At 43.3% G+C, this 27,236-nt stretch overlaps 2 protein-coding genes across 2 annotated transcripts; one reads left to right on the top strand and one right to left on the bottom strand.

Annotated features, from left to right (window-relative positions):
* The first annotated feature begins 579 nt into the window (after nucleotides 1-579).
* Nucleotides 580-8,719, top strand: LOC129841109 (DNA repair protein complementing XP-A cells homolog). Its single transcript, XM_055909217.1, has 5 exons — nucleotides 580-1,087; nucleotides 1,631-1,736; nucleotides 3,735-3,900; nucleotides 5,042-5,159; nucleotides 6,230-8,719. The coding sequence occupies exons 1-5, from the start codon at nucleotides 796-798 to the stop codon at nucleotides 6,382-6,384; spliced, it is 837 nt and encodes a 278-aa protein (XP_055765192.1). The 5' UTR covers nucleotides 580-795; the 3' UTR covers nucleotides 6,385-8,719.
* On the bottom strand, nucleotides 5,993-26,269 carry LOC129841108 (transmembrane protein 132A-like). Its single transcript, XM_055909216.1, has 11 exons — nucleotides 26,181-26,269; nucleotides 25,708-25,931; nucleotides 25,296-25,505; nucleotides 24,511-25,055; nucleotides 23,779-23,931; nucleotides 23,303-23,498; nucleotides 22,822-22,965; nucleotides 16,915-17,117; nucleotides 15,101-15,320; nucleotides 11,907-12,098; nucleotides 5,993-11,588 (listed from the first exon to the last, which is right to left on the bottom strand). The coding sequence occupies exons 1-11, from the start codon at nucleotides 26,260-26,262 to the stop codon at nucleotides 10,698-10,700; spliced, it is 3,060 nt and encodes a 1,019-aa protein (XP_055765191.1). The 5' UTR covers nucleotides 26,263-26,269; the 3' UTR covers nucleotides 5,993-10,697.
* Between the last annotated feature and the right edge of the window lie 967 nt (nucleotides 26,270-27,236).

Here is a 27,236-nt window from a genome sequence, read left to right as displayed (position 1 = left end):
AGGTAGCCTAGTGGTTAGAGCGTTGGACTAGTTACCGAAAGGATGCAAGATCGAGTCCCTGAGCTGACAAGGTAAAAATCTGTTATTCTACCCCTGAACAAGGCAGTTAACCCACTGTTTGTAGGCTGTCATTGAGAATAAGGATTTGTTCTTAATTAACTGACTAGCCTAGTTAAATAAAGGTAAAATAAATACAAATGTGTGGACTACCTGATTCTTTGGAAGGAAAGAGAACAGGGTGGGTCATGGTAGAATATAATTCAAGTTAATTAAAAACAGAGAATGAACATTTATAATGAACAAGACAACAGCCACTGCAGGTAGAGTCAGAGCCACATGTTTAGCTCTTTACCAAGCAGAGATATTGCTACAGCAAGCCAATTACATCAGATATGGCACATTGCCACTGGGTCTTTCAGGATATGGACCAGCAATGAAGGACATGGACAAGAAGGAACAGGATAAAGCTGTGAAACCCTATTAGTGCTGGGTGGGAATGTCAGCTCTCCGGTGACACCTCGCGATCACATAGAGAAGCTGCATCAGTTTCATAACAGCACTTTTATTTTGACATGATAACAACCCGGAAGTTGGTTGTGCGACCGACAAATGGCAGCCGCCGGTAACTCGAACACACCGCTGTGTCCACGGGTTAAAACTAGAAATACAAACAATTGTACCGCTCTTAGAGCTCTGCCAGCTGTCTTGCTGGTAAACAACTTTACTTAATTGCAATTTCCAAGACGCTGGAGAGTTTAGCCTACAGCTAAGTTAGTTAGTGCATGCTTTTTTGCGATGGATCTGTTGGAGCCTCCCACGCCGGTGAAGGATAATGTTTCTTCTCCTTCGGAGTCCAAAGCCAAGAACTGCGATCTGTCCCCCGCGATGAGAGCCAAGATCGAACGAAACAGACAGCGGGCTCTGATGCTGAGGCAAGCCCGACTGGCCAGCAGACCATCGGCAGGAGAAGGGGGTGGAACCTCGGCTAAAGTCGCTAAGATAGTCGACTCTGGAGGAGGGTTCTTCATTGATGAAGAAGAAGAGGGACAGGAGGAGCAAAGGACAAAGGAAGTGGTGCATCAACCAGGTATGTGCATTTATAGTCAATCAAATATGGCAGGGGGAAGTATTCATATTTGTTGCATGATGTAAACTTCAGACGTAATCTTATCTCCTCTGTATGTCTGGTGTAACAAAGGAAGATGCATTGTTTGTTCATGTGCGCCCCTTTGTGGATTCATGTAATACCACATGCCAGTTGCTGAGTGGAGTCAGTTTCTTTCAATCAGGTATTACTATTATAAATTATGTCCATACTACATTATTTATGGCACAGTGACAACCAACAAACCACTATCTGAATGACTAGTAGATACTTGTTTTACTGACAGGACACCTTGGCTGACCTCTCTTCCTAGCGCTCTCTCTGCATTGATTGTGATTCTGGATACATGTGCGTGCGCTAAAATGACTCAAATGTAATAATTTAAGTGTAGTAGTAGTGTATTGTTGAGCCTGGGTGCCAGTCTGCTTGGCATCACAATTCCATAAGTAGTCTTTGCGCTCTTGAAAACTAACTGGCATTCAGGCTAGTGTTGAGTTCTACTGCTCTCTCTGACTGTCTTCCTAGCTCCGGTGATAGAGGCAGACTATCTGCTGTGTGATGACTGTGACAAGCCGTTTATGGATTCCTACCTCAGCAACGGCTTCGATCTGGCAGTCTGTGACAACTGCAGGTAAAAGTCTTCTTGTGTCAATGACAACCAACTTAAATAACGATATTGTTACATATATATATATATATATATATATTATAGTACAGTGTGCTTCTCATAATAGTGTTCACATACAGTACCAGTCAAAAGTTTGGACACACCACGCCATATACATTGTAGAATAATAGTGAAGACATAAACTATGCAATAACACATGGAATCATGTAGTAATCCAAAAAAGTTAAACAAATCAAAATATATTTGAGATTTTTCAAAGTAGCCACCCTTTGGCTTGATGACAGCTTTGCACACTTAGCATTCTCTCAACCAGCTTCATGAGGAATGCTTTTCCAACAGTCTTGAAGAAGTTCCTACATATGCTGAGCACTTGTTGGCTGCTTTTCCTCCTCTGCGGTCTAACTCATCCCAACCCATCTTAATTGGGTTGAGGTCGGGGGATTGTGGAGGCCAGATCATCTGATGCAGCATTCCATCACTCTCCTTCTTGGTCAAACAGCCCTTACACAGCCTGGAGGTGTGTTGGGTCATTGTCCTGTTGAAAACCAATTGATAGTTCCACTAAGCGCAAACCAGATGGGATGGCGTATTGCTGCACAATGCTGTGGTAGCCATGCTTTTTAAGTGTGCCTTGAATTCTAAATACATCACTGACAGTGTCACCAGCAAAGCACCATCACACCACCTCTATGCTTCACGGTGGGAACCACACATGCGGAGATCATCCGTTCACCTACTCTGTGTCTCACAAAGACACAGCGTTTGGAACCAAAAATCTCAAATTTGGACTCATCAAACCAAAGGACAGATTTCCACCGGTGTAATGTCCATTGCTTGTGTTTTTGGCAGAAGCAAATATCTTCTTATCTTATTGGTGTCTTTTAGTAGTGTTTTTTTTTGCAGCAATTTGACCATAAAGGCCTGATTCACACAGTCTCCTCTGAACAGTTAATCTTGAGATGTGTCTGTTACTTGAACTTTGTGAAGCAAACTCTAATGAACTTATCCTCTGCAGCAGAGGTTACTCTGGGTCTTCCTTTCCTGTGGCGGTCCTCATGAGAGCCAGTTTCATCATAGCACTTGATGGTTTTTGTGACTGCACTTGAAGAAACTTTCAAAGTTCTTGAAATGTTCCGGATTGACTGACTTTCATGTCTTAAAGTAATGATGGACTGTCGTTTCTTTTTGCTTTTTGCTTATTTGGGCTGTTATTGCCATAATATGGACTTGGTCTTTTACCAAATAGGGTTATCTTTTGTATACCACCCCTACCTTGTCACAACACAACTGATTGGCTCAAACGCATTAAGGAAAGAAATTCCACAAATGTACTTTTAACAAGGCTCACCTGTTAATTGAAATCCATTCCAGGGGACTACCTCATGAAGTTGGTTGAGAGAATGCCAAGAGTGTGCAAAGCTGTCATCAAGGCAAAGGGTGGCTACTTTGAAGAATCTCAAATAGAAATTTATTTTGATTTAAGACTTTTTTTGGTTACTACGTGATTTCATAGTTTTGATGTCTTCGCTATTATTGTACAATGTAGAAAATAATACAAATAAAGAAATCCTTGAATGAGTAGATGTGTCTAAACTTTTGGAACTGTATGCGCAGGACAAGTTGATCAGTATAACAGGTTTACTATAACCACATTCACTATAAAACATTTTTTTATTTAACATTTATTTAATTAGGCAAGTTTGTTAAGAACAAATTCTTATTTACAATGACGGCCTACCGGGGAACAGTGGGTTAACTGCTTTGTTCGGGGGCAGAACGACATATTTTTTTCCCTTGTCAGCTAAGGGATTCGATCCAGCAACCTTTCGGTCACTGGCCCAATGTTCTAACCACTAGACTACCTGCACTATAGTATTACATACAGTGCTTTAACTTCCGTTGTATTGCATTGTGCTTCAATGGTAAGAGGATGCCAAAATGCATCTGAAGAGGTATTCTATCTTGTCTTCCCTCTGTTAATGCCCCCCCCCCCATCATCAGAGACAACGAGGTGAAACACAAGCTGATATCCCGTACAGAGGCTAAGCAGCTCTTCCTACTGAAGGACTGTGACCTGGACCAGAGGGAGCCAGTGCTGAGGTTCGTCCTGAGAAAGAACCCACACAACCCTCACTGGGGAGACATGAAACTCTACCTCAAGCTGCAGGTAGGACGAGCTAACCGATACCAACCATCACTGGTTCTAACCGGCTGCTTTCCCTCAGCCTGGTAAAACCAGACTGAACACTCTGCTCTCACCAATATCGTTTCAATCAGTTTGAATGCCAGGCTAGCTTTCCCTCACCTTGTCCTCAACTGACTGCCACTGTACCTGTTTTCCCCTACTATTGTTTGTTTACCTCTACCTCTACCTGGACTTGTCTATAAGAACTGTGTTCAGTTTCAAAATGTTGCATGCATTTCTTAATGATGAATGCATATTTGATGGTAAATACACTACCGTTTAAGAGTTTGGGGTCACTTAGAAATGTATTTGTTTTTGAAAGAAAAGCTTTAAAAAAAAAAATGTGCCCATTAAAATAACATCAAATTGATCAGAAATACAGTGTAGACATTGTTAATGTTGTAAATGACTATTGTAGCTGGAAACGGCAGATTTTTTTATTTTTATGGAATATCTACAGAGGCCCATTATCAGCAACCATCACTCCTGTGTTCCAATGGCACGTTGTGTTAGCTAATCCAAGTGTATCATTTTAAAATGCTAATTGATCATTAGAAAACCCTTTTGCAATTATGTTAGCACAGCTGAAAACTGTTGTTCTGATTTAAAGAAGCAATAAAACTGGCCTTCTTTAGACTAGTTGAGTATTTGTAGCATCAGCATTTGTGGGTTCGATTACAGGCTCAAAATGGCCAGAAACAAAGAACTTTCTTCTGAAACTCGTCAGTCTATTCTTGTTATGAGAAATGAAGGCTATTACATGCAAGAAATTGCCAAGAAACTGAAGATCTCGTACAACGCTGTGTACTACTCCCTTCACAGAACAGCACAAACTGGCTCTAACCAGAATAGAAAGAGGATTGGGAGGCCCTGGTGCACAACTGGGCAAGAGGACAAGCACATTAGTGTCTAGTTTGAGAAACTGCCTAGAAGGCCAGCGTGCCGGATTCGCTTCTTCACTGTTGACGTTGAGACTGATATTTTGCGGGTACTATTTAATGAAGCAGCCAGTTTGAGGACTTGTGAGGCGTCTGTTTCTCAAACGTTTCAAAACTTTTTACGTTGCGTGACCCAGCTGTATTTAGGTTAGATCAGTAAACATGATGTTGTGCTGTGATTCCAGGTGGAGATGCGCTCCTTAGAGGTGTGGGGCTCTGAGGAGGCCCTGGAGGAGGCCAAGGAGGCCAGAGAGGAGAACAGGGAGGTGCAGAAGCAGAAGCGCTTCAACAAAAAGGTTAAAGGTCAGTAACACTTTTCTGATCCTCACTCAGACGTAATGCCATCTCAATAAATAAGTCACTGTAATAGGAATTCTCAGATTAGCAATTGTTGGTAAAGTTCATTTAAAAAAAATCTAGTTCCAACAGGGAGACACCACCCACCACCCAGCACAGAAGCAGAGAAAATGTCTAAATGGCCTCTTGGAGACAGGTCCTTTATATCCTAATCAGTAACCACCAAATGTTGTGGAAACACCAGCCTCTTGGAGACAGGTCCTTTTATATCCTAATCAGAAAGCACCAAATGTTGTGGAAACACCAGCCTCTTGGAGACAGGTCCTTTTATATCCTAATCAGAAAGCACCAAATGTTGTGGAAACACCAGCCTCTTGGAGACAGGTCCTTTTATATCCTAATCAGAAAGCACCAAATGTTGTGGAAACACCAGCCTCTTGGAGACAGGTCCTTTTATATCCTAATCAGAAAGCACCAAATGTTGTGGAAACACCAGCCCGAGAGTCTTGTAGTCACAGAACATCATCAGTTCAATACAACGGTGAATAATCAGTGTCCTTGTACATCCAGTCTGGCGTCAATCACCATCAACAGATATGACAATAATCCATAACGTTCAGTATCGAGTCTAGTGACCATCAACCTGCACCTTGAGTGTCACAAATAGAACACTGGAAATACTGTGTCTTCAAGGGAAAATATATTTACATGCTGAACATTGTATGAATCACTCTAAACTGAATATGAACTTTAGTGATCTTAAATTTCCCCATTAGTCACCTTTTCTCGTTACAAAACTCAGAGATACAGTAACATAGAGAACACACTAGCACCTCCAGTGGATTATAGAAAGCAGGTTGTTTTATTTCCTCATTATTGACTTAAAATGAAAAAGCTGCTGTGCTTGCCATTTTTTGGAGGGGTTATTGCGCTTACGTGTCAGAAGGCTGTCAACACAAAAACACAAGTGATACTGGCAAACAGGTGTGCAGGTTTTTTTTTTGTCTTCATTGAATAATTCCTACACACCTGTTACTGATCATTTATTGGATTGTTCTTTTCTCTGTTGTGACCAGAGCTCCGCCGTGCGGTGAGGAGCAGCGTGTGGACAAAGGACACCAGTGCTCACCAGCACGAGTACGGCCCTGAGGAGCTAGTGGATGAAGAGGAGGATCTCTACAGGAAGGTCTGTAACACCTGTGGACATGAACTGACCTATGAGAAGATGTAGCCTCGTGTCCTTTAAACCTTATCCCGGAGGCTCACAGGCTGAGTTATTATTTTGTGTACCACTGGTGATACACCTGACATGTAAACTGAGATTCAAATGGCTAATACCTCAAGACGCATGTCTTGAAGCTGAAGCAAGGAGGCCGACCTGAAATCATCTTAGCACATGCCATACACAAAGAATCCACAAGAGGGCATAAATACATCAACACTTTTTTTCACAGAGAAATGTTGCACTGCTCCGAAGCTGGTCATAGCTGTTATGTTATATTATCAACTGTTTAGCATGTTAACTTCCATTTTGTACAGAGCATTTCTAAGATCATCTAATGTGTAAAAGGATCTGCATGTGCAAAAGAAATATATTTTTCCATAATGTGTTCACTTTTGCATCTGTACTTGACTTGTTTTAGATCTGTAAACAATCTGTAAAACAAATGTGCTCTTGGTTAAAATGGATAATTCTTGTATTAATCCAGAATCAAGAAATTGATTTAATTTGCATAAAATCCATTGGAAATGATAGTCAACTGTCTTTGCTGTCTGTTGCAGAATCACGCTGTAAGTAATGAAGTTGTTTTATGATCTGCGTTAGATTTTGGTCGCCTGCTCCAATCCGTGCTCATACTTGAATATTTTGTGGGCAATTATTTCTTAAACAACCTCCGGTCATAACCACCTGCACGTAGTTCATCTAATGAGTGAAGGACTCCATAGTCCAGACATCGCTAATCTAAAGGGAGCAACTGACAAGGTACAAAATGACTCCACCATTTTTTATTTGAATTGTATTATTTTGTCCAACAATCTAGTTAATGTAACACGTATCGTCTGTCTTTCTTCTTTGCAAATGAAAGCTGCTTCATAGTAGTTATTGGATGTGACGCAGCATGTCGCACTATATCAATAAATGCAGTGCTTCATGGTTTACTTTTTATTCAAGGGGGGGTGGGGGGAACCGGTCTAAAGCAGGATCATCAACTACATTCAGCCGCGCGCCAATTTTTTTCCATACAATTTCTAGACTGCAAATTGACCGCAAGAAGCCCAAGCAGATATATTTGACTAAAACATAATAATTTCCAACATTGCTTACATTTTGTATACGATCACATTTCAATTATGGGTGGGAATACTTGGGAACAGATTTCCAAAATGAAAATCACTTTTTGCACAGAAAACTTGGGGAGCCAAATAAAACCATGCACGGGCAATAGTTAAGGGCACCAGTTGGGGGATCCTGGCCTAAAGGCTACTGTAGGCATACAGCCTACCTAAAATGTGGGTACAGGCTATAGACTTGTACTGAATTGTTTCAAAGAGATGTCCTGTCCAGAATCACAATCTGCAAGCTCCCAACATATCCAGTGAGTTTTATAAGAAAAATATAACTCTGATCTATGATATTGATAATGTACTGTTATGACATGAGCTTTTGCTAGACTGGTGTGGTGAAAAAAGAATTCTAACTAAATCCCCGAGCAGTCAGTCACATCAAGCCCATGGCAAATTGACCTTTAGTGACCTTTTCTTTAGTGGCTACAGCAATGTGAGGTTTAAACTACCTAATTCCCATCTTAAACACTAGTGCAATACACCTAGACAAATGAATACACAGAACAAAAATATAATACATGTTCCAAACTGACAATGGGGGTTCAAAGCCTCACTCATGCAAAGTTAAGACTGGCAAGTCTGATGATGGTCAAACGCTTGATATTAGAGCTCTGGAGTGGCTTAAAGGGTAATGCTGGTGCCTCCCACCAAGCAACTAATGAGGTAGTATGCAGTGGTGTAAAGTACTTAAGTAAAAATACTTTAGTGTTTTTTGTTGTTGAGTATCTCTACTTTACTATTTACATTCCTAAAGAAAATTATGTACTTTTTACTCCATACATTTTCCCTGACACCCAAAAGTTAAAAAAAAAAAAAAAAAAAGTACATTTTGAATGCTTAGCAGGACAGGAAAATGGTCCAATTCACACACTTATCAAGAGAACATCCCTGGTCATCCCTACTGCCTCTCATCTGGCGGACTCACTAAACACAAGTGCTTTATTTGTAAATGGCGTATGAGTGTTGGAGTGTGCCCTGGCTAGCCATAAATAAAAATGTATGCCACCTGGTTTGCTTATGTGAAGGAAATGTATAGTGTGGAGGGACAGCCTTGAAAATGTTCATATTTTTGTCATAAATAATCCCTGATCCCTGCCTGTGCTTGGATCAGTTACTAATTAGATTGGGTAACCCAGAATGAAGGGTTTGAAAGTGCATCTAAGTTTGACTGTGACCTCTCCAGCTTGCTGACAATTAAAGAGTGATTTATTTAATATTGACTTCAAGTGTCCCTGTGTTGAATTTCCACAACATTTAATATTAGGATTTTGAACTGATTGATAGTTTTGGTACTTAAGAATATTTGAGCAATTACATTTATTTTTGATACTTAAGTATATTTAAAACCAAATACTTTTAGACTTTTACTCAAGTAGTAATTTACTGGGTGACTTTTACTTGAGTCATTTTCTATTAAGGTATCTTTACTTTTACTCAAGTATGACAATTTAGTACTTTTTCCAACACTGATAGTATGCTGGGCATGGAGTGGGTTCAGAGCCGCCTGAGAAAAGTGGGGAGGGGGGTGTTAAAACAAAAAAAGATCGGGGATTGGTGGGTTAAATCCTGGGATTCCCCCTGTGGTTCCAGAACAGTCCCCAGCAGCGGTTATGAAGGGAAACCCAAGGAAAGGTAGTATAAAAAATAAAAAAAAGTGTCTAAGTGTCTACTCTTTCCAGAAGTTTCCCCCTCCAGCACCACTGGTGTTCACAGGAAGGGGAACCTCAAATATGAAACCCTCATTAGTTGTCACAGTCCATCAATCATCAGTGTCAACACAACCACAGGCTCTACCTGGGATCAAACCTACAACTCCACACATATGAGGTGAGAGCCTTACATTTGAGCCACTCCTTATTCACACTAGGGGGCAACATGGGAGTGGGAAATAGCACTGTTTGTGACTTCTACTGGTCAGGTCCATAGTCCAAGAAACACCTGGAGACTGAAGCAGACAACCGGCATGGGGTCGAACTAGCTTGAGAAGACTGCCAGGAACCGAGTGCTCTGTGTCATTCAGCATCAATTGGAGGTAGCTGGATACATGACAGTTCTAGGCCAGCCATATAGGCCAGACCGCTCTCCTCCAGACACTTGGCTGGAGGTCTGGTCAGATCAGACAAATACCTCTAGGCACAATCACATCAGTATGCAAACACAAACTCTGGACAGATTGACTGATAAATTAGACCAGACTAAAAAAAAAAGGTTGATCAAGTAATCAAACTTTTTCCTAATTATCACTAAATCAAATACAAAAAATAAATATTTCATTGTTAGGAAATCATTTTAAATTCATTGACAACCTTTGCCAAGCAGGAGAATAACATGTTTCACATGAGTTATTCTATAATGTCTATTTACAAGTGAGTTTTCCGTTTGGTTGATTAGGAGATCAACCAGAAAACTAGAATGTGCAGGACTAGGGTTGCAAATTCCAGTAACTTGCCCTAAATTCCCAGTTCTTACAGAAATCCCAGTTGGAGAATATCTGGAATCAGGAGGGAATAAGCATGTGGGAATCCTTCAACTGGGAGTCATCCCGGCGGGGAATTTTGGGAAAATTACCAGGATTTTTCAACCCCTATACTATTCCGTCAATAGGCCTAAGGGCTTGATTCAATCCATATCACCGAAGTTCAGCGCTACAGCGTGCTTGAAAGGTAAAGGTCATTTCCAATTGAGCTGACATATTCAGCGTTTACCGTGAGTGAATTCAGTCTCTGCGAACATTGCCTTTAAAATTCAATTGTAATGTAGCGGTGAACTTCAGCGATACAGATTGCATTGAGCCCTAAATCGAAAAGATATGACGACAAATTGTACATGGATGAATGTGAAATAATACCAATACAATAAATATGGCAGATATGCATAGTCGTAGATATGCATAGACTATATGTATAGTCGTGTTTCTGCACGCATATTTGTTGGATAGTTAGTGTATGTGTGTGATAGACAAACATTCAGAAAGAAATAACTGAGAAAAAGACTAGCCTATACGAAGATGACCTTGTAAGACATTAAGATACATTGTTGGTGACACAGTGACAGGAATATATAGTCAATTGTCCTAAGAATGTTGATTTTTATCAACAACCTTTCTCTCCTGAATAAAATGGCACCGTATTCCCTACATAGTACACTACTTTTGACCAGGGCTCTTAAAGGGATTGGGGTGCCTATTCAGATGCAGCCTTAATGGTCCATGCTTTGATCTGACTGCCCCTCGTTCTCTTCTGTAGTAGTCTCATGAAGTGATATTACCCGGGGGTATGATGTTATTTTCTCGTTCTTTTCTGCAACCTCCTTTGCCTCCTCCTTCTCCTCCTCTTCTCCTTCCTCCACCACTCCCTCCACCCCCTCCACGTTCATGTCCTTCCTCTTCCTCCTCTCCCTCAAAGCGCAGGGCAGACAATTCACCAGGAAGAGAAGTGCGGAGAGGCAGAGGAGGGAGAGAACTGCCCCGACACCCACCTCCAGCTCTTTGTCCTCCAGTTTCTCCTCCTTCTCTCGCTCCACCCCGGGAGAGAAGTACACCGCGCTCTCTTCGTGATTCGGGGTCAACACCGCTCTCTCCAGGTCGTTCCTGGCGATCATCCCATCGCCGGCCTTGTCATAGTAGTCGTCACCGCTGACGGCAGTGACGTTCCCTATGATGATGTCATTGTCCGGGAAGTTGCTGTACTGAACATCCCTGTCCGATGACTCCATCAACATGTCCGAAATGTTGAGCAGCTCCAAGTTCGACTCCTCGCTCCCCATTGGACGAAGGTCAGAGTCCAGATTCACCCTGATCCAACCAGATCCTTTAGCCAGCCTCCTGGTCCCGCTTCCTTCCTTCGGATTGGCTAGGTCCCCGTCGACGGACTTCGCCATTGGCTTGCAGGTGGTGACCAGAAGTTCTGCTTTCAGTAAAGGCCCGCCCCCTTCTCCCTGGGCGACGACGCGCAGCGACGGGCCGGGCGTCACGGCGACCACGGTCTCTGCTAATGAGGAGAGGCGCAGGGCGAAGGTACCACGGCTGAAGGCGGAGAGCAACGTGGCGCTATCATCACTGAACTGGAGCCAGACACTGATGGACGCTTCCTGGTGGAGAGAGAGAGGGGGAGATAGAAGGACAATGGAGAGAGAGAAGGGGGGACGGAAAGAGAGAGCGAGAGAGAAGCAGCAAGAGGGGGGAGGGAAGGGCAAGGAAGAGAGAAGGATGGGGGGAGGGAGAGAGAAGGAGGGGGGAGAAAGAGGCAGAGAGAGAGGGTGAGAGAGAAAGAGAAATGTTCAGTGTCATGCTATACTGAAGCACAAATGTCCTACCATTGAAGAAAAAAACGTCCCACTGAAGTTACTGTTATGTAAAACTAAAACGTTTTAGTGAAGTTAGTAGGTCAAGAAAAACACAGAACTCACCTGCCCATGGTTGTAGAGAATGTTGTATGCGGTCACTGTTGCTGTGACAACAGCAGGGTGGGCAGGGCTTGCATTGATTGACATACCGAGTCCTCCCACAACCTGCACTGAGAGGTCACCAGGGGTCACGGGTTCAGAGGTCACAATGACATCACAGCTACCCAGCACACCGTCCCATTGGCTTGATATGACCTGAGAGACAAGAGAGGGGTGTCAATAAAGGTACTTGCTGTTTGTATCTTGTTCAAGTTTACTTTTCATACGTAATAAATATATTTGAAATCTTACTCCTAGTCTCATGTGACCTACTCCCATTTGGTCAGATCTCATCTTTGGTAATGACCATCCTTCAACTAAAATTCACCATGCTATTCAAAATACAACATCATATTACTTGTTCGTATTATAAACTCAGCAAAAAAAGAAACGTCCCTTTTTCAGGACCCTGTCTTTCAAAGATAATTCGTTAAAATCCAAATACCTTCACAGATCTTTATTGTAAAGGGGTTAAACACTGTTTCCCATGCTTGTTCAATGAACCATAAACAATTAATGAACATGCACCTGTGGACCGGTCGTTAAGACACTAACAGCTTACAGACGGTAGAGAAATTAAGGTCACAGTTATGAAAACTTAGGACACTAAAGAGGCATTTATACGGACTCTGAAAAACACCAAAAGAAAATGCCCAGGGTCCCTGCTCAACTGTGTGAACGTGCCTTAGGCATAGTGCAAGGAGGCATGAGGACTGCAGATGTGGCCAGGGCAATACATTTCAATGTCCGCACTGTGAGACTGTAAGACAGCGCTACAGTGCAGACCACGTGTAACAACACCTGCACAGGATCGGTACATCCGAACATCACACCTGCAGGATGGCAACAGGTACAGGATGGCAACAACAACTGCCCGAGTTACACCAGGAACGCACAATCACTCCATTAGTGCTCAGACTGTCCGCAATAGGCTGAGAGAGGCTGGACTGAGGGCTTGTAGGCCTGTTGTAAGGCAGGTCCTCACCAGACATCACCGGCAACAACGTCGCTTATAGGCACAAATCCACGGTCGCTGGACCAGACAGGACTGGCAAATAGCGCTCTTCACTGACGAGTCGCAGTTTTGTCTCACCAGGGGTGTTGGTCGGATTTGCATTTATCGTCGAAAGAATGAGCGTTACACCGAGGCCTGTACTCTGGAGCGGGATCGATTTGGAGGTGGAGGGTCCGTCATGGTCTGGGCGGTGTGTCACAGCATTATCGGACTGAGCTTGTTGTCATTGCAGGTAATCTCAATGCTGTGCGTTACAGGGAAGACATCCTCCTCCCTCATGTGGTACCCTTCCTGCAGGCTCATCCTGACATGACCCTCCAGCATGACAATGCCACCAGCCATACTGCTCGTTCTGTGAGTGATTTCCTGCAAGACAGGAATGTCAGTGTTCTTATGTGTCGTGTCTTTGGCTATGCCGGATTAAGTGATATGACATGCTATTCTATAAAATTCTTTCTCTGTAATTAATATTACCTGATTGAGCTAATCGTGTAAATGTAATTAACTAGAAAGTCGGGGCACCACAAAAGAGTGTTTATAGAGCGGTTATCTTCCGAATAAACTCTTAAAGACCTAGTAATATTTTACATCAATAGCAGTCAATATTAATCGTCACCTTATTTCAGTCTCATCTGAAAGTTGTAAATTCTTGGTTATCTTCACGAACCCTGGCTAACAAGTTGAATCAGCAATACAAAATTGGGTTTAATTATATATCTACTAAATACCCAACTAATTACACAGAATCGCATATACACAGAATGAATCATACCTTGATTACAAATTATGTCATAAAGGAAAACGTCCCTAGTGGACGGAACAGATATGACAGCTGGTTACACAAAGAAAAGGGGTCTGGGTTTGAGTGAAAGAGTGGGAAGACTTGAGGAACAAAGGGAGAAGCTATGTCTCTATCGGGCCGTAGGCAGCTACTCTATCGTAAATACAGAATCTTATGCATTCTAAATTACCACCCATTTGGAAAAGGAAAATGCAATAAATATTTACTCTGAGGTGCGCTTCAATAGGTTGGCGGTAGATGGAAGGCCGTGTTGCCCAACAGAGTCCTTTGAAGAGTGTCTCTGGTGGTGAACGGGAAACGTTGTAGTGTCTTCGTTGTGTGGTAGACGGTATACTCTGTCTGTCCTCTCCTAGCCCACATTTACAGCGGCCGCTGCTAACTCAACGGCTAGGAGGTATCACTTCTGTAGCGAATAAGAGTTCAAAGTTCATACCATTCGCAGCCAAAGCTCACGCTGAGGTTGGCTTCGTTCTGTAGTTATTATCTGAATCCTTCTGACATTGGACCGTCGTCCTAACGTACCCGGAACAGGAGGTTACATTTTCGCCAAGGACTTATATAGTGGAGGGAGAGAAGGGTGTGTTTCATAGTTTATAACCCATGTCTCTTCACAGGGGCGGGCCAATGATTGAGCAGAGCTCTAATCTTATGAAAACCCAATTCTCTCATTTGGAAGCTAAAATTACATTTAATCTTTTCACAAATAGATTCATTTAAATTGCATTTAAATTGCACAACAATTCCATGTGAATCTGATAACTATAATGTGTAGACTTTCCCAGATACAGTTTATGTCGTCCTGTCATCAGTCATAATGTCTCAGATGACAACCAAACTGACATCATATTCATTAAGTACCAACGCATATTTTCTACTGGTTCTGTTACCGAAATATGGTTTGTTTCCCTCCACTTGTTTGATGTTCCCAGACTCTCTATGTTTAACAAAGGCTATTCAAGAGTCCCTCAGTAGAGTCAAGAGAGAGGGAAGGGAGAAAGGTATTTATGGGGGGGTTCATAAACCTTACCCACAGGCCAACGTCATGACAGCCATGGCCAGCGAAGAGCCCGGATCTACATGAGGAGATGCACTGCAGTACTTAATGAAGCTGGTGGCCACACCAGATACTGACTGTTACTTTTGATTTTGACCCCCCCTTTGTTCAGGGACACATTATTCCATTTCTGTTACTCACATGTCTGTGGAACTTGTTCAGTTTATGTCTCAGTTGTTGAATCTTGTTATGTTCATACAAATATTTACACCTGTTAAGTTTGCTGAAAATAAACACAGTTGACAGTGAGAGGACATTTCTTTTTTTGCTGAGTTTATGGTACTCACATGAACTGAAGTTTTCCCCGGGTGTAGACCAATTAGATTGCTCTGCTTGTCGAGGACCGCCACACGAGGATTCCCTACCCTCAGCCAATTACGGACCAACTCTGTGGCATCCACAAACCAATCAGAGGAGCCCAGCAGGTAGGTCAGCTGACCCTGGCCACCCTGAGCACTGAACTGGGTCAGAACCTGAACCATGGACCTCTGATACACTGGTGAACAGCTGGGGAGCAGGGAAAGAAAGGGAGGGAGGAAGACAGAGGTATGAGAGAGGGGGGTATGAGAGAGGGGGTGGTGGGTAGAGAGAGAAGGATGGATGGATGAGGAGAGAGAGATATTATACACATCTGAATGTGGCATAGAAGCTGGGCAAAACCAGAAACGGAGACATCATAAGCTTAAATATGTTGAGGGTTGGGGTAAATTCCATTTAAATTGCAGTCAATTCAAAAAGTAAACCAAACTCCAATTCAAATTCCCATTTTTCCTCATGAAAATCGTTGAAGATAATTGGAAGTGGAATTTTGGTGTACTTTCTGAATTGACTGGAATTTAAATGGAATTGACCCCAAACCTGGTTGAGATGTGACAGCAAGTCATAATGTTTGTGTTTGAATTTTTTATTCTAGGAATAAAAGGTGGATAATGCAGAGAGCCTATTTTAAGGCTCTGGGTTAGGGAATTAGTAGTCTCTTCTACCAGCTGTTTGCCTGTAGTGTTTGTATGGTGAATGACGCTTTTTGGCAGTAAGCCTTGGGTTTCTGTCAAATCGCACCTTATTCCCTATATAGTGCACTACTTTTGACAAGGGTCCATATGGCTCTAGTCAAAAGTAGTGCACTATATCGGGAATAGCGTGCCAATTGGGACAGAACCCTTCACTGTTCTACCAGACATTCCCAGTGGTGTAAAGTACTTAAGTAAAAATATTTTAAAGCACTACTTTTGTCATTTTTTGGGGTATCTGTACTTTTCTTTACTATTTATATTTGACTACTTTTATTTCACTACATTCCGAAAGAAAATTATATACTTTTTACTCCATACATTTTCCCTGACACGGAAAAGTACTTGTTACATTTTGAATGCTTAGCAGGACAGAAAATGGTCCAATTCGCACACTTATCAAGAGAACATCCCTGGTCATCCCTACTGCCTCTGATCTGGCGGACTCACTAAACACAAATGCGTTGTTTTTAAATGATGTCTGAGTGTTGGTGTGACCCTGGCTATGCGTAAAATAAAAAATAAACAAAAAATTGTGCTGTCTGGTTTACTTAATATAAGGAATTCTTTATTATTTGTACTTTTACTTTTGATACTTCAGTATATTTTAGCAATTATATTTACTTTGATACTTAAGTATATTTAAAAGCAAATACTTTTACACTTGTCATTTTCTATTAAGGTATCTCTACTTTTACTCAAGTATGAAAATTGAGTACTTTTCCCACCACTGGACATTCCTGGGTTGGTGTTTCAACGTCCTGCTCTGTCTTGAGATAGATAAAGATGGATTAGGAAAGGATATTATGCTAAAAGGAGACCAGGAGGTGAACTGGGAACAGATTGCCAGGCCATCATTGTAAAAAAATAATTATTTCTTAATTGACTTGCCTAGATAAATAAAGGTTAAATAAAAATACATAAAAATGGGAGTTTCAACCGTTCCAATCCCCATCATTCTATCAACTGCTTTAGGAATCTTGATGTTAATGACATGGCATGACATTGTTTAATCCTGCTTATGTCATTCCTGCTCAGTGTGTCTTCATCTTTCTCTAGACACACGCACGCACGCACGCACAGGGACTCACCCGTTCTCCGTGTAGTGGTTCCAGCCATCGATGGCGCTCAGCTCGTTGTCGGACAGTGAGACGCGCAGTGGGACGACAGGTGCCCACACGGACAGACATAGGGAACCACTGAGCGTGCCCAGGAGAAACTCCACCCCTACGCAGGTGCTGCCCACCCCTGATTCACTTCCGTCGACGAAGAGGGTTGAGCAATCGCTTGACACCTGTTGAATCAAATCAGAGGGTGATAAAGGGAGTGGAGGATTGTGTGTGCTTGTGTGTCAAATCAATCCAAACAAATCACATTTTATTTTCCCAACAATGCAGAGACAAATATAATAACAAGAGGAATATATATACAATAACTGTTTGAAATAATCATACTAACCGTACTATTTGTGCCGTGTATTGAGTATATCGTATGCTTACTGGTCATATTCTGGATATAGTTATTATGCCAAAAGTTCCTGGATGTCGTACTAAATTCGCCAAATATATAAAGTATAGATACTATTTCCGTACTTTAGGCCTCATTATGCAATTATTCCGGAAGTGGGCGTGGTTTCCAGATTTTAAGAAAATGGCAGAAAATATGCAGTCGAAGTATAACGAGAGCGGATACAAATTCATTGCTTTAACTAATTATGACAAATGATAAGAAAATGTTGAGCAATGTAATAAAGTAATTACTTTTTAAATAAGTTACCTTACACGTTAAATTGGCTGACAATTTTTTTAGCTACGCTGTCCTTGCGAACCACATAGGGACATACTGCTGTAATGTTACGCTAACGTTAGTTGGCTACTTATACTTCAAAATTGCCAGTATATTAACTATAGGCTATCTACCCAACTACCCAATGTTTGTTGACTTGATTATTCCCGTCATTCTTAGTTTAGCTAAATTGTATAGTCTTTGTGCGTTCTTAATGGACATTCGGGTGCTTTCGTAAATTTGCTCTGGCTATCTACTCCGATTTCAGAGTAACGTTACTCTCTTCAGTGTACCAGAGCGCAGAATAATGAATTTACAAGCGCTCAACACCCGTTGAATATGGCCGGTGTCAGTAAATGGCGGCAAAAAAAGCGTAATTAAATTGTTGCCAGCAGCACAGTTACAGCCACCAACGCTTTGGATAACATAAACTGCCTAACCAGCTCTGCTAGAGCGAGTAAAATGGTCAGAGTGGTCTCATTGTGTCTGGAAACAGCTATTAAGCCAGCCAGCGTTTGCTTGGGTGCTTGGCAGCCGTTGTAAGGTCAGAATGCTCAAATCAACCCTACTCCTCGTCCTGAACGTCCAGTGTGCGCTCCGAGAGCGAAACGCTCTGAATTTATAAACGGACAATCTGACACAACGCTCTGAATTTACTAGCGCACTCTGGCATTCCGGATTGAATTTAAGAACACACCCAAAGCCGTAAAATGTCTAACTAGTCATTTGTTATGCTAACTAGCTAGCAAGAGGTTGCATAGCAACAGCATCAACTTCCGGTAGACGTGAGAAGAGCTAACGTAAACTCACCCCATGCCGTACAAATGTGCGTAACCGCGACATTCAAACGAGGCTACAAAGAAAACTAATGGGACTGTAGCTACTGTGTTGACTGCAAAATCGGGGGTGTGAACTAGGTTTCTATTCAAGCGTTGATCGACATGGTAATGGCTCTATAGCACAGCTGTCAAACTCGTTCCACGGAGGGCCGAGTGTCTGTGGGTTTTCGCTCCACCCTTGTACTTGATTGATGAATTCAGGTCACTAATTAGTAAGGAACTCCCATCACCTGGTTTTCTAGGTCTTAACTGGAAGGAAAAAACAAAAACCAGCAGACACTAGGCCCTCCATGGAATGAGTTTGACACCCCTGCTCTATAGTATTGGAGAAAAGTTGAAAAAACGGACCCTCCGTTACATCTTGACGTGTCATGTCGTAACGTACAGCAGCATAAAGCAACTATTTCTGTTTTACAATCTCTCTCCACCAGGTGTAGCACTTCTCTCATCGTTTAAAAACAAGAAATGGACAGTGACGGGGTAAGGGGGGATATCTAGTCATTTTCTTGTCATCATTGCATGCGATCATCATTCTCAAAGCCGCTGTTTACTTCTAAGATCACTTTAGCACCGCCCTTATAAACCCGATTCAAATTCGACACAAACCTTCAAATAAGTATGTCATGACACATTAATAAACTCTTTATAGTGTTTTATTTATATTTTAGAGGCGATAAGTTGGACAGATCGAGTGAAAAAAGCAATTTTCCCATACGACATCTGTCCTTCTCACTATCGCGCATTAGTTTCGCTTCCCCACCCGCCATTTTTTTAAAGACCCGACGGGGCTCATTGCCTGCTTGAATTATGCGGAAACGGGCAGTGTTTAGGTAATGTCATTGATTTTTTTGGAAAGGGGAGAAATTGTGCTTTACAATGGTATTGACATTACAGTTGATCTGGAAGTATTATGTTTTTGGGGCGCTAAAATAAGGGCAATTGTACGGACCAAGGCGATGTACGAGTTTACGTGAGTTTACGTTAGTACGCTCAACTGAAAGAATACTGTTCGTTTACAGTATACGAAAATTAACTTATAGTATTGTAACGACCCTGGGTTTATAAGCGTGGAAATCGACTCTGCCGTTTGAGCATGCTTTTGCGGCACAGTCGATAGCGCGCTGGACTTCGGGCTAGAAGGTCGAGGGTTCGAGACCTGCTCCCTGCTGTTTCACTACACTGGTGTCAGAAGTGATTGGACCTTGCATCCACAACAGTGCGTGTGCTTGGCTGGTGAGCTCGTTCCTGTAAGACGTAGAGTCGCAAGCTAGCGTGAGGACGCGCTCTTTGAAAGGAGGGAGTAGTGTAACGACCCTGGGTTTATAAGCGCGGAAATCGACTCTGCCGCTTGAGCATGCTTTTGCACTTCGGGCTAGAAGGTTGAGGGTTCGAGACCTGCTCCCTGCTGTTTCATTACAGTATGTTAGTATGGGTATTCGAACACAGCTAATGAGTAACGATAACTTGGCTAAATACACAGGGTACCAGTACCCAGTCGTAATTGAGGTAGATATGTACATATAGGTAGGGGTAAAGTGACTAGGCAAAAGGATAGATAATAAACATTAGCAGACACATATGTGATGAGTCAAAAGACAGTGCAAAAGTGGGGTCAATGCAGATAGTCCGGGTAGCTATTTGGTTAACTATTTAGCAGTCTTATTGGTTGGGGGTAGAAGCTGTTAAGGGTCCTGTTGGTTCCCGACTTGGTTCATCGGTACCACCTGCCGTGCAGTAGCAGAAAGAACAGTCTATGACTTGGGTGGCTGGAGTCTTTGAGAATTTCTGGAGCCTTCCTTTGACATCGCCTGGTATAGAGGTTCTGGATGGCCGGAAGCTCAGCCCCAGTGATGTACTGAGCTATACGCACTACCCTCTGTAGAGCCTTGCGGTGGGATACCAAGCAGTTACCATATAAAACGGTGATGCAGCCAGTCAAGATACTCTCAATGTTGCAGCTATATAGAGGACCTGAGGCCCCATGCCAAATCTTTTCAGCCTCCTGAGGGTGAAGAGGCATTGTTGTGCCTTCTTCATGACTGTGTTGATGTGCGTGGAACATGTTAATTCCTTAATGATGTGGACACAGAGAACCTGTAGTCGTGCGTGAACAGGGAGTACAGGAGGGGACTAAGCACGCACCCCTGAGGCGCCCCTGTGTTGAGAGTCAGTGTGGCTGATGTGTTGTTATCTACCCGCACCACCTGGGGGTAGCCCGTCAGGAAGGCCAGGATCCAGTTGCAGAGGGAAGTTTTCAGTCCCAGGGTTCTGAGCTTAGTGATGAGCTTGGAGGGAATTATGTTATTGAACGCTGAGCTGTAGTCAATGAACAGCATTCTCACATAGGTGTTCCTCTTATCCAGATGGGAAAGAGCAGTGTGGAGTGCAAAAGAGATCGTGTTATCTGTGGATCTGTTGGGGCGGTATGTGAGTTGGAGTGGGTCCAGGGTATCACAGATGATGGTGCTGATATGAGCCATGACCAGCCTTTCAGTGTTGCATGGTTCAGTGTTGCTTGTCTCCAAGCGAGCATAGAAGGCATTTAGCTTGTCTGGTAGGCTTGTGTCACTGGGCAGCTCGCGGCGGGGTTCCCTTTGTAATCTGTGATAGTTTGCATGCCCTGCCACATCCAACAACCATCAGAGCCGGCATAGTAGGATTCGATCTTAGTCCTGTATTGATTCTTTGCCTGTTTGATGGCTCGTTGGAGATCATAGCAGGATTGTCCCGCTCCTTGAAAGCGGCAGCTCTAGTCTTTAGCTCAGAGCAGATATTGCCTGTAATCTATGGCTTCTGGTTGGGATATGTGCGTACGGTTACTGTGGGGATGATGTCGTCGACTTGTCGATGCACTTGTTAATGAAGCCGGTGACTGATGTGGTAAACTCCTCAATGTTATCAAATGAATCCCGAAATATATTCCAGTCTCTGCTAGCAAAACAGTCCTGTAGCTTAGCATCCGCTTCAATGTCCCACTTCCGTAATGAGCGCGTCACTGGTACTTCCTGTTTGAGTTTTTGCTTGTAAACAGGAATCAGGAGCATAGCGTTATGGTCAGATTTGCCAAAGGGAGGGCGAGGGAGAGCCTTGTACGCGTTTCTGCGTGAGGAGTAAAGGTAAACAAGAGTTTTGTCGCCTCTAGTTGCACAGTGACATGCTGGTAGAAATGAGGTAAAACAGATTTTAGTTTCCATTTATTAAATCACCAGCAACGAGATGCACCGCCTCTGGATGTGCATTTTCTTGTTTGCTTATGGCCCTATACAGCTCGTTGAGTTCGATCTTAGTGCTAGCATCGGTTTGTGGTGGTAAATAAACAGCTAGGAAAAAATATAGATGTAAACTCTCTTGGTAAACAGCAGTGGAGGAAAAAGTACCTAATTGTCATACTTGAGTAAAAGTCAAGATACCTTAATAAAAAATGAAAAGAGAAAGTCACCCAGTAAAATCCTACTTAAGTATATTTGAACAATTATATTTACTTTTGATACTTAAGTATATTTAAAACTAAATACTTTTAGACTTTTACTCAAGTACCAAAAGTAAAAGCATATATTTTTTACATTTATAGATAGCCAGGGGCACGGTCCAACACTCAGACATCATTTACAAATGAAGTATGTGTTTAGTGAGTTTGCCAGATCAGAGGCAGTAGTGGTGACCAGGGATGTTCTCTTGATAAGTGTGTGAATTAGAATATTTTCCTGTCCTGCAAAACATTTCAATTGTGACGAGTACTTTTGGCTGTCCGGAATGTAAGTGAAGTAAAAGTTGTCAAAAATAACTACCTAAGTAGTACTTTCAAGTATTTTTACTTAAATACTTTACACCACTGGTAAAAAGTATGGTCTGCAGCTTATCATGAGGTATTCTAACTCAGGCAAGCAAAAACTCGAGATTTCCTTAACATTAGAGATCACACACTAGCTGTTACACACATCTTATTACAGTCGTTCAGGTCTCAAACGGAGCTCATCCAGTTCGTTCTCCAGTGATTTTACATTTGCCAATAGAACCGAGGGGTAGAGGCGGTTTATCTGCTCGCCAACGTAGTCTCATCAGGATGCCGGCTCGTTTGCCTCTCTTGTTTGCCTCCCTCTTCCTCTTTTGAGTCCCAGGGATTATGGCTTGGTCCAGAGGTACCGACGTCCAGAGGTGCCAACTGGCTGAAGTAGAAATTGTCATTCAAATCGAGGTTAGTGATTGCTGTTCTGTTGTCCAGAAGCTGTTTTCGTCATAGGAAATAATGGCGGTTAATATCAGCATAAAAATTGTTCAGGAACCCGTAAAACGGATGCTTTCCACTGCTGTGCCATCTTTTGTGTGTGAGTGTGTGTGTGTGCGTATACACTATGTACAGTCGTGTCTGGTTACCTTGATGATATCATCGTTGGACGAACGACACTTCACCGCCGCGGTGATATCAGACACCTTCCCATCATGCCCCACTGCCAGCACAATGACAGGAAGTGACACAGGCTCGCTGGTCAAGATGGCCGTGTTGATGATCATGCCACTCTGTGTGTTGATGACAACAAGTTCAGTTTATTGGCCATATTTAGGAATAAACATATTGAGCTTTTTAAGAAAGAAACAGTCCACCGAAACATTAAGGGACCGTAGATGTATGAAGATGTATTGTAGCTATTGCATTATCCATTATTCTACTGCATAGTACATACAGATTATGTAACAAGAAGAAGCAAATACACAGTGGGCCAATTTCCCTTACTAAGAGTTCTGTACTAAGATGCATGGTTATTTTCCCTGACTAAGAGTTTTGGACTAAGAGGCATGTTCAATGGAGATTCTGTGTCCCGGGAAATTGGCCCTGATTTAATAAAGTTCTACCTACCTCAGTTATGGGAGAGATGCCCACAATCTCTCTGTCAGTGAAGGAGAAGCTACTCACTACTCCGCCGTGTGGTGGCGGAGGGTTATTACGGTCTGAGTACTCCACCCACCAGCTGGCCAATACAGTCATGGCAACCCCGAAACTCCTTCGCAAGCCGTCCACTGACAGACAGGCAACCTGCTGCAGAGCAGCGGAACTGAGGGAGAGGAGGCGGGAGGACGGCGACAGGCGAAAGCGGAGAGAAAGGGGTGAGGAGTGGGGATGAGAGTAAGGAGAAGAGTGGGGAGGATAAGAAAAAAGCGATTTGATGGAAATAATATTCAATAGAGTAATATTCTCTCACATATGTGGTATCACTTGCATGCAATTTTAATAACGTATCAAGTCACAAACCGGTTATTTTGAATACGTTCCTTCAGTGAGGTAATATTGTACCTGAGTAATATTGTACAGTAATATATATGATGAAGTAATACCTGTCGCTGTCCATGTGTTCCGCCAGTTTGTGGCAGATGATGGAGATGACGTCATGTTTGGAGCCCTGGGTTTTCTCCAGGTTCACAACCCAGAGATCAGAGTTCAGAGAGCGCTGGGCAACCAGAGACAAAAGGCCTTTCTTCACCTTCAGTCTGGAATAGATACATACAGATATAGCGTGACTTACTGTTTGTCGCTCTGAATAAGAGCATCTGGGAAATGACTAAAATGGAAATTAAGATCACTTTATTGTTCAACTAAAATTTGACTTCCGCTTTTAACCCAACCTCTCTGAAAGACACATACACACACACACATATGCAGGTTCTGGAGAGGAGCGGGGGGTTGTCACAATAGGCGCCCGGGGAGCTGTTGTTGTGGGGTGTTACGTGGGCACAATGGCAGACAATGGCATCTAGGATTTGATACCAGCAACCCTCCGGTTGCCAGCTCACTTCCTGGCAGATTTTTCCCGTCGGACCCAGGATCGAAGTGGCAACCCTCCGGTTGCTGGCTCTCCTCTCTAACCGCTAAGCGATCTGCCGGCCCCAATGTACGTGTACACATACTGCATACATACTATTCATACTATGAATACAGTATTTATCAGTGAAAGAGAAGAACCTGCACACTGCTGTGTTCCTATATGTGTTTAGGTCGTCATCAGGTGTCCCTTTTTAATTTGCTGGATTATCACTTACATCACAGAGCATCACGTAACAAAGACTTACCGGATAACAACAAACTCTGCACTGAAATTGGCCCTCAGGTTCACAGAAATCCCTATTGGCTGTCCCGTGCGGACCGGTCCCCTGCGATAGCGAATCAGCACGTTGGAATCCAACCTAAGCTCCTCCTCTTCCTGTCCATTGCAACAGTCTATTTCCTCTTTGGTCCTGTTGGCCTCGTTCCCCTTATTGTACTCCCTCAGAGTCACAGCTCCTATATAAATCAACTGTCTCTGAGACTGTGGAAATTTGTCTTCCACACACCTAGGGGGTGCTAGTTTGATGTTGGACGCTGTGCCGAACAATGAGTAGTATAACTGGATGTGGTCTCCGGTGTGGGCGGGGCTGTATCTGAGGGCGCCTGGGAAGGGGATGCCACCGGCTCCACCGACGACAACACCCTCGTGCCGTCGTCCCCGATTACGGGTGCGGTGTCGGTGTGTGTGCCTGGCACGCTGGTTGGGGCCGAGGTAGGGCTGGCTGGTCTGGTCCGCCTCAAACCAGTCCTTAGGTAGGGCCAGGGTCACCACACACAGACCCAATGGAGGCTGAGAAGGAGAGAGGAGAAATGGATGAAGAGAGGGATTGGTGAGCGTTTGGTGTCAAACTTTATATAGAACAGAACATTTCAGTGTGTTGGCCAGTGTAACAAACACACAATACAACATATCCATCATTCAGAGTCCCGCTAGAGTTCCAAAGAAAACGTTTAGTCCGGTTTCAGTCTTTTGAATGGTCTCAGGTGATGGTGGCTAAATATAGTGTGTGCCCGGGACGCACGCACACACCTGTGTGATACACGAAGCCTTCTGCTCCTCGGTCTCTTTGAAGGCGTGGAGGGTGATACAGCTCCCTCTGCTGGTGTCTCCTCGTACATGGAACAACACCCGCACTCTATACCTCTCATTTCCTCCTTCATCCTTCTCTCGCTCCACGTGTTTAGAGAGGAGAGACGCAGACAGAGAAGGGGAGAGGGGGAGGATGGGCCCAGAGACCAGCTGAGGAGTGAGAGAAGGAGAGCGAGAGAGGGTTACACTGTTAGAGAGAGGGCTAGAGGAAGATCTCTGCGTTACATAGTATCTTTCAACTTCTTAGGACACAGGAAGAATATAAAATCTTTGGAACTAATTCTCAAAATGTATAAGCAGAAATCTACAGCATTCTGCTGATTGTCAATGAGCACAATCCCAATTGATTTACCTGGCTGACAGAGTAAGGCCCGAATGAAGCCCGGACCCCCGCTTTGGAGGCTTCCCCAGCCGGAGGCACCATGAGCAGGGACTGGGAGAAGGCGAAGGGGCTGGAGTTGGAGAACAGTGAGCCCAGATCAGCCTGCAACAGGGGCAGAGCGTGCCAGGGAGGGGGGACAACGATTTTGGCCGGGAGGGAGAGAGGGAGGGGAGGCTGGGCATGGGATGTGTGTACTGGTGGATGAGAGAAAGAGATCAACAGAAGAGGAGAGGAGGGAAATATTGAAATGTTTGTATCTCTTCTCTTTGGTATATTTCACATTAATTTCACATCAATTGTTTGGCCTACACGTACTGTAAACCACAAATCTCAGCTATTTTAAACACATGAAAAAGGTAGAAACTACATTTTTGGTATGTATACACTCATAAAAAACGTATATCAATGCAATATATTTTTGGAAGAAAAATAACCTCACTCACCGACAGCTAGGAGCGAATAGAGCGCGAGTACCTTCACACCCTCTCTCCCCCACAATGCACTGGGGCAGCTGAGCTCATCCATCACTGCACCCCTGAAGGATCCCAAAAAACCACACAACCCCAAAAGTGTCACTGCACCCTTACAGCGCTGAGGCGTTGAGAGGTGTTGTGATGGTTCAGGTTCACACGCATGCAAAAAAATGCATCCTGGAGGACGCTTACTTTGAGCATGCACCAAAAACTGTAGTTCATAAACCAGCAGGTCCTATTTCATCAATATCTTCATGAAACGGTAGGTCTGAAACGGTGTAGTGGTTGACAAAACAGTGTCCTACTACTACATGAACCACATATGAGCTGACAGCGCCTCATATAATTACAACTATCAAAACTGAAACGTGACATATGATATTTTACATAATTTTGTTATATAGTTATTGTCCCCACCTGGCTGTGCTTAACAACAGAAGTCACCTGGCAGGTGTTGTCCTCTCATCGGCGGGTGATGACCCAGAAATAATATACCCTCTGATGCTTTCCTTCTCTTTTCTTTTTTTTCTTTCTCTTCACTCCCTTCCGTCTCTCTCCCTCTCTCTCTCTCTCTCTCTCTTCTCTTCTGCACCTGTGTCCAGGCTGAGGTTCTCTTTATTCCAATGCCACGTTCGTTCGCTTCTCTTTCATGTTCTGTTATTGCATGTTCAGGGCTTCAGCTCCTGTCGCTGTTCCAAAGTTTATTTTAAAGTGAAGTCTTCTTTAGTTGGTTGGTATCTGGTGGTTGTAACTGCAGAGAAGCTTATTCCAAGTCCAATGCAGAGATTCGAGATCATGAAAGCACTTTTTTATTCAGTTATTGTCCTTCCTCTTTTCTTGGCAGTTGAGAATTCTTTCCCTCTATTTTTGTTGTGGATCTCTTTGATCTTTAGGTCTTGTCGAGGTGATGCTCTCTCTTTTCCTCCCTCGCTCCCCTCTCTCTCTCTGTGTGTGCCAGATTCACACAATACAGATTTATTCATTTGAAACGGTGAATAATCCCTCTCTCCCTCTACCGTATCCCTC

The sequence above is a fragment of the Salvelinus fontinalis genome, chromosome 42 (assembly GCF_029448725.1).
Source record: "Salvelinus fontinalis isolate EN_2023a chromosome 42, ASM2944872v1, whole genome shotgun sequence".
NCBI classification, from domain to species: domain Eukaryota; kingdom Metazoa; phylum Chordata; class Actinopteri; order Salmoniformes; family Salmonidae; genus Salvelinus; species Salvelinus fontinalis.
The sequence above is the reverse complement of the archived record's forward strand: the minus strand, read 5'-3'. Positions and strand labels throughout refer to the sequence as shown.

Excerpts from the sequence above, each read along its gene's own strand:
- LOC129841108 (XM_055909216.1), bottom strand. The coding sequence starts at position 26,262 with ATGGATGAGCTCAGCTGCCCCAGTGCATTGTGGGGGAGAGAGGGTGTG. Across the intron at positions 22,966-23,302 it reads GCATCTCTCCCATAACTGAG|AGTGGCATGATCATCAACAC; the intron begins GTAGGTAGAACT and ends ATCAACACACAG. Across the intron at positions 12,099-15,100 it reads CGGGGAAAACTTCAGTTCAT|GTCATATCAAGCCAATGGGA; the intron begins GTGAGTACCATA and ends CTTGTCTCTCAG.
- LOC129841109 (XM_055909217.1), top strand. The coding sequence starts at position 796 with ATGGATCTGTTGGAGCCTCCCACGCCGGTGAAGGATAATGTTTCTTCT. Across the intron at positions 1,088-1,630 it reads GGAAGTGGTGCATCAACCAG|CTCCGGTGATAGAGGCAGAC; the intron begins GTATGTGCATTT and ends CTGTCTTCCTAG. Across the intron at positions 1,737-3,734 it reads GCAGTCTGTGACAACTGCAG|AGACAACGAGGTGAAACACA; the intron begins GTAAAAGTCTTC and ends CCCCATCATCAG.